Genomic DNA, 16,811 nt, shown 5'->3' with positions numbered 1-16,811 from the left:
CCGGAGGAAATACTCTCAGACGTGGGGAGAATGTTCAAACTCTACACTGACAGTAACCCAAACCGGGAATTGAACCCGGGTCTCTGGAGCTGTGAGGCAGCGGTGCTAACCATTGTGCCACTGTGCCACCCCTTAAAAATGGATATGCCAATGATTCTCCTGTCTCCCTGCCAATTTCCAGCATAAAACACATGCCGCTGGAAATCTGGCGCTGGGAGACGTTATCACAGCGGGAACAAGTGCGCGAACCCCACAAATCGGCCGATGTGAGAATCCCCTGTCCCAAGGCGCTAAAAGATTAGCACTCCGGTATGGGAGAATCACTGTCAGCATTCTTTCTTTCTGCCCCTTATACTTATTCTTGCTGGCATATTCCACCAAATGCATAGGTGCTTTGTCCCAGAAGTGAGCCAGGATAATAATTGTTGGAATGCCATTCGACCCTAGAATGCTTCACTGCTGGGTATGTTCACACACTGTGTTTCCGACAGGGTCACTAATAACAATCAGGAACTACAAACCCAGCTCTTGTCCCTTTATCATTCCTCAAATTCTCGCTCTCTGAAGTCATTGTAAAACGCTTAACAGGTGCTGCACAGAAGAACAGTGAATGCTTTGTAATGAAATCTATTACCTTTTCATCTGACAACCCAGTTATACTGTCCTATTTTATCATTGATCCGATACTCAGTAGATATAGTCACACAATGTATAAGATCCTCTGTTACTCCGAAGTCGCAAAGATGTGTCATTGTGTATTTTCCTCTCTCACAGAGATTTGAAACTGGATAACGTTCTGTTGGATTCAGAGGGACATTGCAAACTGGCGGACTTTGGAATGTGCAAAGAGGGTATCTATAATAATTACACGACTGGGACCTTTTGTGGTACGCCCGACTACATTGCACCAGAGGTAGGTCAAAGGCAAATGAAAATCCTTCCTGGCAGACAGTTTTGTTAGAGATTCAGTTGAGAATAAGGATGAGGATTCCCTTGAAGCTGGGTATCAGCTGATGTTTCTTCACCATATTGAATCCTTGCTTTTGCCACTATTTCTGAAGCTATCTGCCTGCAAACTTATGCTACTCTCAACATGGTGCTAAGTACTGGACTTCGTATCAAACGACTCCACAACAGCTTCTTCCCTGCTGCCTTCAGACTTTTGACCTTATATTAAGTTGATCTTTCTAGAATCATGGATCATAGAAACCCTACAATGCCGAAGGAGGCCATTCGGCCCATTGAGTCTGCACCGACCACAATCCCACCCAGGCCTTATATCCCCGTAACCCCACACATTTACCCTGCTAATTGCCCTGACACTAAGAGACAATTGAGCATGGCCAATCAACTTAGCCTGCACATCTTTGGACTGTGGGAGGGAACTGGAGCGCCCAGAGGAAACCCATGCAGACACAGGGAGAATGTGCAAACTCCACACAGACAGTGACCCGAGGCCAGAATTGAACCAGGCTTCCTAGCGCTGTGAGGCAGCTATGCTAACCACTTTGCTGCTATATTCTGCACCCTCTCCTCCTTTCTCTCCCATGTACCCTATAAACGGTATGCTTTGTATGGCGTGCAAGTAACAATACTTTTCACTGTATCCCAATACACATGACAATAATAAATCAAATCAAATCAAATTTTAGCATAGTTTGATCCATTATGGGATTATTTAATGACCTCATCACAGCAGGTCTGGTGGCAGACGGTCATTTAAACAGGTGGGAGGGTGGGGTTGGTGTTCCTGCCACCTTCTCACCTCTAATCCAGTAAAGTACACAATGGAAGGGCCTGTGGACACCTCCACTGCCAATTGACGCCCTTAAGGGTTTCATCCTGCCACCATTTCTATTAACCCTGCAGGGAACACGACACACAAACCAGTGTGAGTTTGCTTCGTGGCTCTCAGGAGCAGGTCCAAATTCAAATGCATTCAGCACCTGGGGAACACAGCAGTGGGAAAGGGGGATGCCTATGATGAGCACCCATCCCCTTGACCTCCCGCAACCTCTAATCTATGACCATTCTCCCACCATCACTTATGCCTAGGATCCAGTGGCGATTCTAGACCATGGCCAGATATCATGCAGGCAGAAGCCACCACCGCCTCAGCGATACAGTAGAGCCACTGGTTCATAGCTCTCAGCGGACAGGACTTTTGCCCTTGGGGTCTTTGATCCCAGGAAGACCCATTGCTGCCCAGTTAAGTGCCTGAACTTCTCTCAGCAACCCTCTCTAAAAGAAATGACATGGGGCTCTTGTCTCCATTAAATACTTCCCCTTGTTTCACATGTGCCGGAAAGTCTATCATGTGCATTTCCAACACTGCTGAGCCTCAGAAGCTACATTATAAGCCTAAAATCATAGATGGGTTTGGCATTGTATTACTGTCTTGGCTGTCATCAGTTATCTGTGTCTACCAGAAGCCCAACTGGTTCCTTTCGATCTGTGCTATATCCAGCGACACATTTATCTTTTGAGCAGTGACACTTTGGTTTGGCAGTGTTGTCCCTGAGAACTGGGGAAAGTACAGGAACCAGGAACTAAATTATATTTTATGACTTAGAAACAGTTGCGCCTTTGCAAGTGTGCCGGTCCACACAAGTAGCTTAAGTATGGTGTAAACTGTGCCACGTGACAATTACCAGAAGGTAGTGTTTCCGAACCACTTCAAGAGATGATCATGCATTCTCAGAGATATGAGTTCAGTTCAGCATCCATTCCAAACGATCTGCGCTTCATAATGAAAATAGGATGACTGAAAACCTTCCCTTATCTGATCAACTGCCAAGGCTCAGATGTTCAAAGATACGGCATTCAGAACAAATCCACACAGCCATATAAGAATGCTTCATATCAGTTGAGTGATAGCAGTAACAATCAATGTTCTCGCTGTAATGTTGACAGGCTGGGCTCAAAATCTCTATTTTGCTGAAAGTTGTGTTTGTAAGATTGGAAATGCAAATTTTGGACAAATTTGAGACACTTTGTAACTTCTCTTATCCCTTGTCTCTGTCAAACACTCCTCTCAGCCGCTTGTGACATGATCAGATGCAAGAATTTAGAACCATGTTGGTTCAAAAATACCTTTGTAGAAGCATTCCTGAGAGTATAGTGTGGGACTTTTGGTCTCTGATAGAGATCACCATTATACTGCCAATGTTTTGCTGGATTAATATGGAGACAGGACAGAGTGTGGACCTGGGTAAGATGCTCTGTCAGAGTGTCAGTGCTGAATGGTCTCCTTCTACACTTCTACAGAGATTCTGTGATACGTGCAGTGTTGCACTCTGAGCCTTTTCCTTTAGGATGTAGGTTGAGGTTACTCAAATGCTTTTTTTCAAGTAAGGCCCTCACTAGGATCGGAATTTTCCAGCTGCTCATGCCCTGCTGGCCCTGCAGACGAGGACAGAGAACTTGGCACTCAGCCAAATCTCCATTCACTGTAGTGAGATCGGATAATATCGCCGGCACGAACAGCTGGTAAATTCCGCCCACAATGTTTCATGGAAGAGAATGTTATTAAATCGATCTGAACTGAATTTGAACCTTGACCCCTCAGACCAGTGGACGTCTTCACTGAATATTCCTCTTCCTGAAGTGGCAAATGAATCAGTGACTCAACATGGCCAGAACACAGCTTAAGTTCCTTGTAAGGCCTTGTGTGACTCATTATCACCACAAGTTCTGTTCTCTAGCCACCCACTCCATCCCTGGCCACGGTCTGAGTTGAGGTCCTGATCACCTATCTGCACCATGATGATGGATACTTTTTCCGTGTCCATACCACCCTCTGCCTCTACACCTGCCTCAGCTCACCTGGAAGCCCCTTACTTTGCTGCTTCCAAGTTTGACTATTCCAAAACACTCCAGATCAGCCTTCCATTTTTCACTCTTCATGAAGCCAAGGTCACCGACAACTCTGATGCCCATGTCCTAATTCATACTCAGTCCTGTTCACCCATCATCTCGTACTTTCATTGACACCCAGTTCGACAATGTCTTGATTTGAAAATTCTCCTTGTTTTCAAACCCCTCCTCAATCTCGCCCTCACTACCTCCTCTGTTCCAAAGATGTGCGGGTTAGGTGGATTGGTCAAGCTAAATTGTCCCTTAGTGTCATGGGACTATCTGGGGTAATACATGGGGTTATGGGGACAGGGTCTGGGTGGGATAGTGGTAGGTGCAGACTCGATGGGCCGAATGGCCTCCTTCTGCACTGTAGGATTCTATGATTCACTACAATCCTCAGAGACATCTCCAATTCTGAACTCTTACACAGTCCCTGATTAAATTTCTTCACCTTTGGACCATTGGTGGCCATGCCTACAGTGGCTGAGGTCTAGGCTTTGGAATTCCCTCCCTTAACCTCCCTGCTCTTTACCTCTCTTCCCACCTTTAAGATATTCCTTAAAATCCACTTCTTCCACCTGCCTGAGATGTTCTCCTGTGGCTGTGGCAGATTTTGTTTGACACTGCTCTTGTGTATCATGTGCTCCTAGGCTGTTTTACATTATGAAAGATGTTGCAAGTTGCTGCATTATTCTCCTCCCGCTCCCTCCAACCCCTGCCGGCTACTCAGCACTGCTCAATAATGGTTCGCCAAGTAATTTAGTTTGAGTTGGTCACGGTATGCCAGAATTTCACTCTCCCTCTCACTCCCCATATAAACCATGTTCCCTTCTGGGTTTCGAGGTGTGCGGAGTTCTCCAACTAAGGCACGTGTGTTGGAGAACTGGACACAATGCGCGATCACGGAATCATGGAAGACGAAAAGTCGTCAGTTGGCCCATTGCGCCTATGCCAGCCCGTTGAAAGAGCTGTCAAAATAATCCCAACCTCCCCCCTACTCTTTCTCCCTGAATTCTTTAAACCTTTTAAGTATTTATCCACGGAGGTGGACAGATTGTGTTACTGAGAACAACTGTTTCTACCTGAATTTCCTTCAGCTATTTGTTTTATTTAGATTTTCTTTTTCACTTGAGATGTTCCAGGCAGTCTGCTTAATGGTGTCCATCTGCCTTGCACCTTGGAGGTAATTGAAGCAGATATCCATGTTCTAATTCAGGGTTCTGAAGTCATGAAATGCCTCAATGGGCCCGAATGCCATCAAATAATTAATATGGTAACTGCTGCACCTAGCATCTGTCAAACAAAAGTAGAGTTCTGGATCTGTTATGTGTTTTATGCCTCATTGACCCACAACCTATTTCCTAGGTAGCACATGGTACAGTTATAGGTCTGTTCAACTCATTAGGACATTTGATCGCACAGCTGAGATGGAGTAAGCCAGATGGAAGCGACTGGGAGAAGTGACAGATTTTCTGGGTCCCCACTGTTGGTGACACATATAGCATTCCTGACTGTGTTGCTTTCATGCTTTGCAATCCCATTCAGACGGGAATCTTAACATTGCTACCGTATTGAAGTTTCTGGTTAAATTTGGTGGATTGACGGGAATTCTGTTTCTCTGGACAGATTCTGCAGGAGTTGCAGTATGGTTCCTCTGTGGACTGGTGGGCACTGGGTGTCCTGTTGTACGAGATGCTGTGCGGCCAGCCCCCATTTGAGGCTGAGAATGAAGACGACCTGTTTGAATCCATCCTGAATGACGAGGTCCTTTACCCAGTCTGGCTGAGTGACCGTGCAATAGCCATCCTCAAAGCAGTAAGTTGAGATCCATTCCCTAACTCTCAGCGGCGTGCTAGGCTGAGTCACTGCTTTTGCAACTCCAGGGCAAAGTGGCCAAGGCAGAAATGGAATTAATGATCTTGAAGTAACTCCTAAAGTTTAGTTATTGATGTTACAAGTAGACTGACATTAACACTGCAATGAAGTTACTGTGAAAATTCTCTAGTTGCCATGCTCCGGCGCCTGTTCGGGTACACAGAGCCAGAATTTAGTATGACCAATGCACTTAACCAGCGTATCTTTCAGACTGTGGGAAGAAACCGAAGCATCCGGAGGAAGCCACCCAGACGTGAGGAGAACGTGTAGATTCCATACAGACAGTGACCCAAGCCGGGAATTGAACCTGGGCCCCTGGCGCTGTGAGGCAGCAGTGCTAACCACTGTGCCACCTGGCCATCCAAAAGTATATACAAAGCATTTCCCATTATCCTGGTGGCTCAGTTAATAAATGGCTTTGTTTATTTATTATTGTCACAAGTAGGCTTACATTAACACTGCAATGAAGTTAGTGTGAAAATCCCCGAGTCGCCACACTCTGGCGCTTGTTCGGGTATACTGAGGGAGAATTTAGCATAGCCAATGCACCTAACCAGCACGCTTTTTGGACTGTGGGAGGAAACCGGTGCACCTAGAGGTAACGCAGGTATGGGGAGAATGTGCAGACTCCGCACAGACAGTGATCCAAGCCAGGAATTGAACCAGGATCCTTGGTGCTGTGAGGCAGCAGTGCTAACCACTGTGCCACTGTGATGCCCCTTAGGTGACCAGGATGTCCATCCATCAATTACTGAGTGATCTTTTGCAGACTCTGCTCCAATTCCTTCATTAGCCACTTGGGATTTGGCAGATCCCTCAACATTAACTGGCCCCTCTCAGTAAATCATCCCAAAGGCATGAAATCAAACACTTGTTTGTCTATCAGCTTGTTTTTGCCTGTCCAGGATTCCAGCAAGAAACCCAAGTCAAGTAAATTGTGCTTGCTGAATCACTCCCCTTGTGTGATATAAATGATGGTACGAGGAGAACGTGCAGACTCTGCACAGACAATGACCCAAGCTGGGAAGTGAACCTTCGTCACTGGTGCTAACCACTATGCCACCATACCGCCCACACTACGTGCTGTTGCAGGGTGACACAGTGGTTAGCACTCCTACTCATAGCACCGGCCTTGAGTGGAGTTTGCACATTCTCCCTGTGTCTGCGTGGGTTTCCTCCGAGTGCTCAGGTTTCCTCCCACAATCCAATGATGTGCAGGTTAGGTTGACTGGCCATGATAAAATGGCCCTTAGTGTCAGGGGGATTAGCAAGGCAAATATGTGGGTGACGGGACTAGGGCCTGGGTGGGATTGTGCAGCTCAATGGGCCAAAATACCATTTTCTGCGCTGCAGATATTCTATGATTTACTTTATGCCCTCCTTGCCTAAAGCTATTAAAGTGCAATTTGATAGCAGCAGCCTGTTTCTAACATCGACAGCATGCACTTGTATTTATATTGTATCTTTAATATAAGGCACTTCATTAGAGCAGTATAAAACAAGCTGTGACACCAAGCCACTCAAGCTATTAAATCAGGTGGCCAAATGCTTGGTCAGAGAGCTAAGTTTTAAGTGGTGTTCAAAAGGAGGAGAATGCGTTGGAGAGGCAGAGAGGTGTAGGGAGGGAATTCCAGAGCTGAAGGCTGACCACCAATAGTGGAGAGATGGCTCAATAGGTCAGAATTAGAGGAGTGCAGGTATTATGAAAGGTTTGGGATTGGAGGAGCTTCCCAAAATAGGGAGGAGGGTCGGAGGGTGGGGGGGAATCAGTGAGCTCAGCGATGATAGGGGAACAGGACATGGTGCAAGTTAGGACGCGTTCAACAAAGTTTCAGATGGACCTCTGAGATTTCCGGAGGGAAGATTGTGGGAGACCAGCTGGGAGTGCGCTGGAATAATCAGCTCCATTGGAATAACGGTATGAATGAGGGTTTTAGCAGTGGGTGAGCTGAGACAGGAGTGAAATCACATAATGTTATGAAGACAGAAATTGGTGGCCTTAGGATTAACACAAAAATTATCGTAGAATACTACACTACAGAGGGAGGCTATTTGGCCCATCGGGTCTACACTGACCACAATTCACCCAGGCCCTATCCCCGTAACCCCATGCATTTATCCTAGCTAGTTCCCCTGACACTAAGGGGCAATATAGCGTGGCCAATCCACCTAACCCGTACATCTTTAGCATGTGGGAGGAAACCGGAGCCCCCAGGGGAAACCCACGCAGACATGGGGAGAATGTGCAAACTCCACACAGACAGTGACCCAAGCTGGGAATCGAACCCAGGTCCCTGGCACTGCAAGGCAGCAGTACTAACCACTGTGCCACCCAATGTGTTTAAATGTAGTTAGAATCTCAACTCAGGGTTAAATATGAGACCAGCAGCCTAGTTTAGCCTCAGACAGTTGCCAGGCAGAGGGATAGAATTGGTAGTTATGTTCTGTAAAATGTTGGACATACTTCGTTAGGTCTTATTAAGGTATTCATAGTCTTATAATTTGATAGTAAATTAATGATGGTACTAGAAACTATATAGGTATTCTCTTTTCCCACTGGACAACACTTTGGAAAGTAAAATTGAGACATTCAGCCCACTGACTACAATTCTAGCACGCTAACTTGATGGCCTGACTGAGATTGCTTAATTCAGTTGGTTCCAGTCTAGCCTTGACACTGAAGCTGTAAGCTCAAGTTCCACTCCAAAGACTTGAACTTAGTGAACCAGGCTGACGTTCCAGTCAGTACTGAGAAAGTGCTGCACTGCCAAAGGTGTCACTTTCTGCTGTCAGTGTACAAGTTGAAAGCTGCATTTCCCCTGCTATCACAACCACTACACTTCATAAATGCGTCATTGCCAACAAAATGTTTTGGGGTTGTCGTTCGTCCGTCGTCATCGATGAGGACCTCGACACTATTAGTCATTTTGAGGCTGGTTGCGGTGTGTCTGAAGATGACTGATCAGGCCAATTCGGGCACGGAGTGTCCTGGCACATATTGGACAGACTTGTGTAGACACTGTAGCTGTTGCGCTGGTGGCTCTGGACTTGCGCAGCTCGCACTTAAGTTGTGCTTCAGCAATACACCTTGCTTTGTGAGCTTGACAGCCTTTGTGGACGAGGCAGTACTAGGTAGGGTGGTTTTGTGCCAGTGTTTCCCAGGTGGTCGTGTCAATGTCAAACAACTTCAGGGAGGCCTTGCGTGTGTCTTTGAAATGTTTCTTCTGCCCTCCATGCGAGCGCCTTCCAGCAGAGAGTTCCCCAAAAAGGAGCTGCTTGGGTATGTGCTCGTCTGACATACAGATGACATGACCTGCCCACCGGGTCTGCGCTCTCATCAGCAGCGTGTGGACTGATGGTAGACTTGCTCTAGAGAGAACTTCAGTCTCCGGTACTTTGTCTTGCCATCAGATGCATAATATTCTGTGAAGACAAGTCATGTGGAAATGATTGAGCTGTCTTGCATGCCTTCAATACACAGTCCACGTTTCACAGGCATACAGGAGGATAGTGAGAACCACAGCACTGTAAACCTTCAGTTTTGTTGCTGGGCTGGGTCCTCGACATTCCCATACAGTGGAGCACAGTCTACCGAAAGCAGAACTTGCCTTTGTTACTCTGCAGTTAACTTCTGCATCAATAGTCACTGCTTGGGAAAGGGTGCTGCCTGTAGTTTCTGGCCTTTGATTGTGATTATGGGTTCTGTGTATGGGGCATGAGGAGCAGGCTGGTGCATGACTTCTGTCTTTTTAATGTTGATGGTGAGTCCAAAGTTGTCACAAGCCGTGGAGAACGTGTCCATATTGACTTGCATCTCTGGCTGTGAGCCAGCGTACAGGATGCAGTCATCGGCAAACAGGAAATCTCTCAGAACAGTCTCCTTCACTTTGGTAATAGCTTGAAGTCTCCTCAGGTTGAAGAGCTTCCCATCCACTCTGTACTTGAGGCTGATTCCAGCAACACTGTCCTGGAAGGCATCATTCAGCATGGCAGTAAACATCATGCTGAACAGTGTGGGTGCGAGCACACAGCCCTGTTTGACGCCATTGGTGACTGGGAATGCCTCAGAGGATTCTCCGCCATCCAGTACTCTGGCCATCTTGCCATCATGGAACTGGTGTACCATCTGAATGAATTTGTGTGTGTGTGTGTGTGTGTGTGTGTGTGTGTGTGTGTGTGTGTGTGTGTTGGGGGGGGGCGGGGGGCAGCCAGACTTTGACATGATCCTCCACAGGCCTTGTCGGCTTACAGTGTCAAAGGCTTTCGCGAGGTCAACAAAGGTTGTGTAGAGCTCACGATTTTGCTCCTGACACTTCTCCTGAATCTGGCGCGCAGCAAAAATCATGTCAGTAGTCCCATGACCTTTTCAGAAGCCACACTGTGACTCTGGAAGCAGGCCCAGCTTCAGATGAGTGACCAGACAATTTAGCAAGACTCTTGCAAGGGTTTTTCCTGTGATGGAAAGCAGCAAGGTTCCTCGGTTGTAGCATACTTGCCGATTGTCCTTCTTGTAGAGGTGTACAATGGAAACATCTTTAAGTTCCTGAGGAATGGATCCTTGCTTCCAAAAGGACTGGAACAACTCGGCGAGCTTCTCGATAAATGCAGCTTTATAGATCTCTGCGGGTATGGCATCTGCCCCTGGGGCTTTGCCACTACTTAGCTGGCTGACAGCTTTCGTGACTTCGGCTACTACTGGTGGGTCATCCATGGGGTCAACCTGGGGAATCCTGTCTATTGCCTCATCGTTAATAGATGACGGTTGGTTGAGGATGGCTTCAAAGTATTTAGCCCATCTCTGCAGGGTCTGAGCCTTCTCTGTAATGAGAGTTGTACCATCTGTACTCAGGAGGGGGGAACTCCCGAGAGACTGAGGTTCGTAGAGAGTGTTGAGGGCTTCATAGAACCGTTTCAAGTTGTTTCTGATAGCATGTCCCTGTATTTCATCTGCCTTGGCGCTCAGCCAGGCTTCCTGCATTTTACGCAGTTTATATTGGACTGTCCTGTGAGCACTGGTAAAAGCATTTTTCTTGGCAGCTGAAGATGGGTCGTTCTGACAGGCCCGATAAAGACAGTGCTTTTCAACAAGTACAGCCTGTATCTCCTCATCATTCTCTTCGAACCAATCATGCTGCTTGCTGGAGGGCCCGAGTGTCTTTGGCGCAGATGTATGGATAGCATCCCTGAAGCATTCCCAGTTATCCTCAGTGCTGCCTGCGAGGTGAAGGTCAGCAAGCTTGATTTCTAAGTCTTCAGCCAGTGCTGAAGCAATGCTGGGGTTCTTTATCTTGGCCACATTGATTCTTTTCATAACCTTGCTTCCTTGTGGTCGCCTCTTGGGTCTGATGCGGCGCCTCATTTTGGAGACAATGAGCCTGTCCAGCAGTCAGCAGCACACATGGCCTTGGTCACTCTGATATCCTGCCTGTCTTTTCTCCTGACAATGACATAGTCGATAAGATGCCAGTGCTTAGAACGGGGATGCATCCAGGAGGTCTTGTTACAGGTAGGCAGACGGAAGGTTGTGTTGATGAGGAGGTCGTGTGTTGCACAGGTCTTCATTAAGAGTAGGCCGTTACTGTTACACTTGCCCACTCCATGCCTCCCAATGACTCCCTGCCAGATTGCAGAGTCACACCCTACTCTTGCATTGAAATCGCCAAGCAAGATCAGCTTGTCGGTACTGCTGACGGCTGATAGTAGGGCATCTAGTTCTGCGTAGAACTTGTCTTTCATCTCGGTCTGGGTTGTTCATTGTGGGGGCATAGGCGCTTGATCAGGGTGGCTTGACTTCTGTTCTGTAGCAGAAGCTGTAATGTCATAAGCCAGTCGTTCACACCCTTGGGTAGTCTATCAAGTTTCCGAACAAGGTGATTCCTGATGGCGAATCCGAATCCAACTCCAACATCAAGATGCTCATCGCTGCCATGATCGCTCCAGAAAAAAGTGTATCCACCTCCAGTTTCAGTCAACTGACCTAGGTTGGCAAGACGAGTTTCGCTCAGGGCTGCAATGTCAATGTTGTATCTTGCAAGCTCTCTGGCAACTAAGGCTGTTCTTCTCTCTGGTCTGTCTGCTGTAGGGTTGTCCAAAAGCGTGCGCACATTCCAAGTGCCAGTGGTGAGCAGTGTCACCTTGTGTTTTATTTGTTAGTTCGACCGCAAGATGGGATCCCCGCCAGCTGCGATAAACTGGCCAGGGTGTAGTGAAGCAGGCAATGTTTAGGGCACCTTTTCTAGCCCCTTCCTCATTCTACGGAGGTGAGCAGTGCGTTCCTGAAGAGGACTGCTCAGTCGCTCAGGTAGACGCTGAGTTCCACTGCTGCTTCGGTCAGCGGAAAATGACCATTAGACCTGAGCCGCCTGTGTGCAGGTCTGTGACTACAGCTCCCAGTGTATCCACACCTGCTGCTTTGTTGCTTGCCCATCGCCACAGGACTTAAAGGGTTGAACAGGACACTGATGACGATGATGATGGTGTCGAAACTAGCGCTTGATTTGGATTAAAGTGAGGGAGAGTTGCGCAGCGTCAGCCTCACTCTCTCTTCCCAATTCCTATCTACGTCCAGTGGCAAGACAAGAGTCAAGGCGGCTGGAGGTGGACTTGGCGCAGTGGATGACCAGGGCGTCTTCTGTGTCTTGTCCTGCTCTGTGCGTTCCACGACGCTTGCAGAGACCACCTTCTTGACCATTGGACCTTCCATTGGTCTCATCCGCTCAATCCGCCAGACTCTGCCTTCACTTGCTGGAACAGACATCTCCCTATCTCACCAAGAGTTGAGACCCGTCGGCTACCCTCACCTGGTTTAGCCGTCTTGTCAAGGCCGTTGCCCGGGGTGTGGCCACATGCAGACAGCTACGGGGAGTCACAGGTGAGAGCTGAGTGCCAGGTGGGGACAAAGGACAGACAAACTGCCCTGAAAGGACGTGACATGTTCCCCCTTCAAAGGTAATACCCCTCCCTGACACCCCATACACAAATAGTAGAGGAACTCTGGAACCCTCCACAGAAAGCTGTTAAGGCTGGGGTCAATTGAAAATTTCAACAAGATTGATTTTTGTTGTGTCAGAGGATTGAAGGTGACAGAAATAAGGCAAGAAGATCAGGTATAGAAACAGAGCAGCACTCTTCCAACAAAATAGCAGATAGGCTCAAGGGGCTGAGGCAAATATTCTTGTTCCTGTACTTCTCCGAGGAGAATAATGGTGAACGATAACCGAAACACATCTCACGTACTTTTTGAGATCACTGAGGTTGTGAAAGATGCCACGTAACTGCAGAGGTTTCATTTGTCTTTTCATTCAGTGTGGGCTAGGAAGTGGGTCTGTGGCTTTTTCTAGTTTATTTGAATTAGTATTGTAGCATTGCTTTCACCCACTGCACCACCAGGGCATCTCTTTTCACTGAATCTTTTAACAAAATAAAGGGCAAAAATTCCCATCTGAATGCTTCTCAAACTGGCCTGGGTAAGACCTCCAGCCCCCGTTCCTCATGCCTTACAACGCAGAACACAACATTCCTCTACCTCTAAGTGCTGAAGAAAGTCTCTCAGTGGTGCAGCACATTAATCTACCAAAGCTTTGGTGACCTATACAGAGTTCCTGATCCAACTCCTTGGAAAAGGAGAAAATGGAAAAAGGACAGCGTGGTGGCACAGTGGTTGGCACTGCTGCCTTATAGCTCCAGGGACCTGGATTTGATTCCCAGCTTGGGTCACTGTCTGTGCAGAGTCTGCACGTTCTCCCCATGTCTGCATGGGTTTCCTCCGGGTGCTGCGCTTTCCTCCCAGTCCAAAAGGTGGTTAGCTGGATAGGTGCATTGGCTATGCTAAATTCTCCCTCAGTTTTTCTGAACAGATGCCAGAGTGTGGTGACTAGAGGATTTTCACAGTGACTTCATTGCGGTGTCAATGTAAGCCTATTTGTGGCGCTGATAAATAAACTTTAAAATGAAACAGAACAAAGTAATCTCATGGCTATTGGGCACATTCAGTGCTGGTCTTGGAACAGTGCTGTAAGGCTTATGAAACTGGGGTGGTCAGGTGAGAAAGGGAGGAGAATTAATTTATAGATAAAAGTACCACAAAAATAATATGGTGCTGAAGCAGCCATCTTTCTTTTAGTCCCGATCTGGAGGAGGGAACCGAGTGCAGGGTGTCGAAATTTGCTGATGACACCAAGATTGGGGGAAAGGCAAATTGTGCGGAGGGTGTGGAGAGTCTGCAGAAGGATCTAGATAGGCTGGGCGAATGGGCCAGGAAATGGCAAATGGAATTTAATGTTGGCAAGTGTGAGGTGGTCCACTTTGGTAGGAAGAATGGTAGGAAGGACTATTACTTACGTGGCGAAAAACTGCAGCAGGCGACGGTGCAGAGGGACCTCGGGGTCCTTGTGCATGAGTCGCAAAAACCCAGCTTGCAGGTGCAGCAGGTGGTCAGGAAGGTGAATGGGATGCTGGCCTTCATAGCGAGGGGGATTGAATATAAAAGTAGGGAGGTCTTGCTGCAGCTGTATAGGGCATTGGTGAGGCCGCAGCTGGAGTACTGTGTGCAGTTTTGGGCGTCGCACCTGCGCAAGGATGTTTTGGCCCTGGAGGGAGTGCAGAGGAGGTTTACTAGGCTGATACCGGAGTTGAGGGGGTTGAGCTATGAGGAGAGGCTGAATAAGCTAGGCTTGTACTCGCTAGAGTTTAGAAGAATGAGGGGAGACCTCATTGAGACATATAAGATGATGAATGGGATGGATAGGATAGAGGTGGAGAGACTCTTCCCGCTCAAAAAAGACAGTAGAACTAGGGGGCACAGCCTCAAGATAAAGGGGAGGCGGTTTAGAACGGAGTTGAGGAGGAACTTCTTCACTCAAAGGGTGGTGAATCTCTGGAATTCTCTGCCCGTTGAAGTGGTGGAGGCTGCCTCGCTAAATATTTTTAAGAAGCGGGTTGATGGGTTCTTGATAAGAGAGGGGATTAAGGGTTATGGGGAGAGGGCGGGAAAGTGGAACTGAGCCACGACAGATCAGCCATGATCTTATTGAATGGCGGGGCAGGCTCGAGGGGCTAGATGGCCTACTCCTGCTCCTATTTCTTATGTTCTTATGTTCTTATTTCTTAAGAATGCTGGTGGGACAGGGAGCACCATTTAGGCCCCAATTTTGAGTTTATTTTTTCCCACCAATGAAAGACAATTCACTGAAATCTTTAACGTTTAAATGTCCCTGTGTCGTGACAGAGAAAGAAGTGGAAAATGTAAGTTTAGTAAATAGCAGAATTTTTCCATCTGGTTTTCATTTGAGCATGCAAAGGGTAAATGAGAAACCTCAGCTGTGACAAAATAAAACTATTACCTATTTGAAATAACTCCTCCGAGGCCAGTGTCTCTTTACCAGATTCCCTTTATTTACAAACTCAGTTCCATTCCTAAGAGCGCTTCAAATACAAAGTCAGAATCCAGAGTGTCCATTGACCTGACACTCGAATATTTATATGCAGGTGAGACTCCGTGATTGGGCAGGTAATTGTGGCCTCAATCAGGGAGCTCATACTCCAATAGGCCAACCTTAAGGGTCTAGTTGAAGTCATTACACTATTAATGCCCCTACCTCCTCGTGCATTGCATTATAGGGCTTTTCAAATCAAGCACATTGTATTCATTTTAGTGCCAGTTTCTTTATTGTCGTGTAAATTCCAACCTTGATCTCCAATTACAGTTTGCTCATTCAGATTCAACAAAAGATGTTTTTGAGCCTTTGGGGAGGGAGGTCAAAGTTCTGTTGTTGCACTGGCTAAAACTGTGCTGAAAATGTTCCACTGTAGGCAATGACGATTATATCACAGATAATGTATTATCACTGGAGTCAGATGTTGTGTGTTGCAAACATTTTGACTGCTGTACCACACATTTCCTTCAGCTTGCTCGAGGAGATAATAACATGTCTATTGAGTTTATAAAATTTGGCACCCCTCCATGTATCATCTATTGACACCTGATGGTGATCAGACTTGTTTCTGAGTAACTATCTTATAACATGCTCTCCTCAGAGTTCCATATCATTTGCCTCTTAGCTGTCAAACCTGAATGTTGTCCAGGTCTTACTTCATGTGAGCAGGTCCTCATTCTACAAGGGTGAGTTGTGGCAGCACAGACTTGGGGGAATACCACTGCTGGGCCAAGTTTAATTGTAATCACCAGAGAACAAGTGGGAGTGGGAATCCTGGCAAATTTGTCCCCTCCTGAGGTCACTTGTGGTATGCCAATGGTTGCCACGGTTAAGATTAGCTACCGAGAGGATTTCACTCCAGCACCACCCGGACCCCTAGGCTGAGCTTTAGTAAGGCCCCCTGACCTTGCCCCCTGCCTCCTGCCCACCCTTTGATGAATAAAATAAAGTGACGTTAGATAACTTAAATCGTTGTACTATGTACAATGTGCTACATGTGTAATATCATAAAGTTATATGAATCAATGGTAGCCCTTTTGTTCATTTGTTTTTCATTTTCTTTACATTTGTATTTTAAAAAGCTTCTGTGTCTTTTTGGTTTACAAAAGTGTCGATAACCGCAAGTAAATCAGCAGATCAAAGTATATCTGATTCAATGTGCATGAGTGCCAGATGACTAAGTTTCTCACCGCAGATAGATTTTGATCCTCTTCAGTGCCAAAAATGAATGCTGACCCGAACAGTTGGTGATCGTTAAGGACAGATAAATTCTAAAGCAAATGTATGTATTTGGATACACCTCGTGCAGTCGATCTCCTGCCAGAGCTCGATACATCCCAGTAACAGTGACATCATCACCGGATTGTCCTTGAATGTACTTCTGAAAGTGGCTCTCGGGCCCCCCTCCCTCTGGGCCCCTAGGCTTAAGTCTACTCAGCCTAATGGTTAATCCACCACTGGCACCACCTTCTTCTGGCCTTTGCTATTGAGCAGATTTAAAAGCCTCAACAACAGAACTTTATCAAATGGCCTTGAGAAATTCAAGTTAATTACGTACACTGACTGAATGTGGTTGTTACTATCTTACAGCAAGTATACCTGAGTGAAGAATTCAGTTTATTTATCACTTTCCTCCAGGCATTA

General features: G+C 46.9%; 1 protein-coding gene across 1 annotated transcript in view; it reads left to right on the top strand.

Moving 5' to 3' along the window:
- The window catches only part of prkcha (protein kinase C, eta, a), a 194,404-nt gene that overhangs the window by 161,419 nt on the left and 16,174 nt on the right, over window positions 1–16,811 (top strand). Inside the window, exons 12-13 of the mRNA XM_080202405.1 lie at window positions 775–913; window positions 5,485–5,673. Of these exons, the coding sequence (XP_080058531.1) occupies window positions 775–913; window positions 5,485–5,673 (328 nt within the window). The remainder of the gene's footprint in view (window positions 1–774; window positions 914–5,484; window positions 5,674–16,811) is intronic.

This window comes from Carcharhinus amblyrhynchos, chromosome 14 (genome assembly GCF_965287045.1).
Source record: "Carcharhinus amblyrhynchos chromosome 14, sCarAmb.v2.hapA, whole genome shotgun sequence".
NCBI lineage: Eukaryota > Metazoa > Chordata > Chondrichthyes > Carcharhiniformes > Carcharhinidae > Carcharhinus > Carcharhinus amblyrhynchos.
This window is presented reverse-complemented; position numbering and strand designations above follow the sequence as displayed.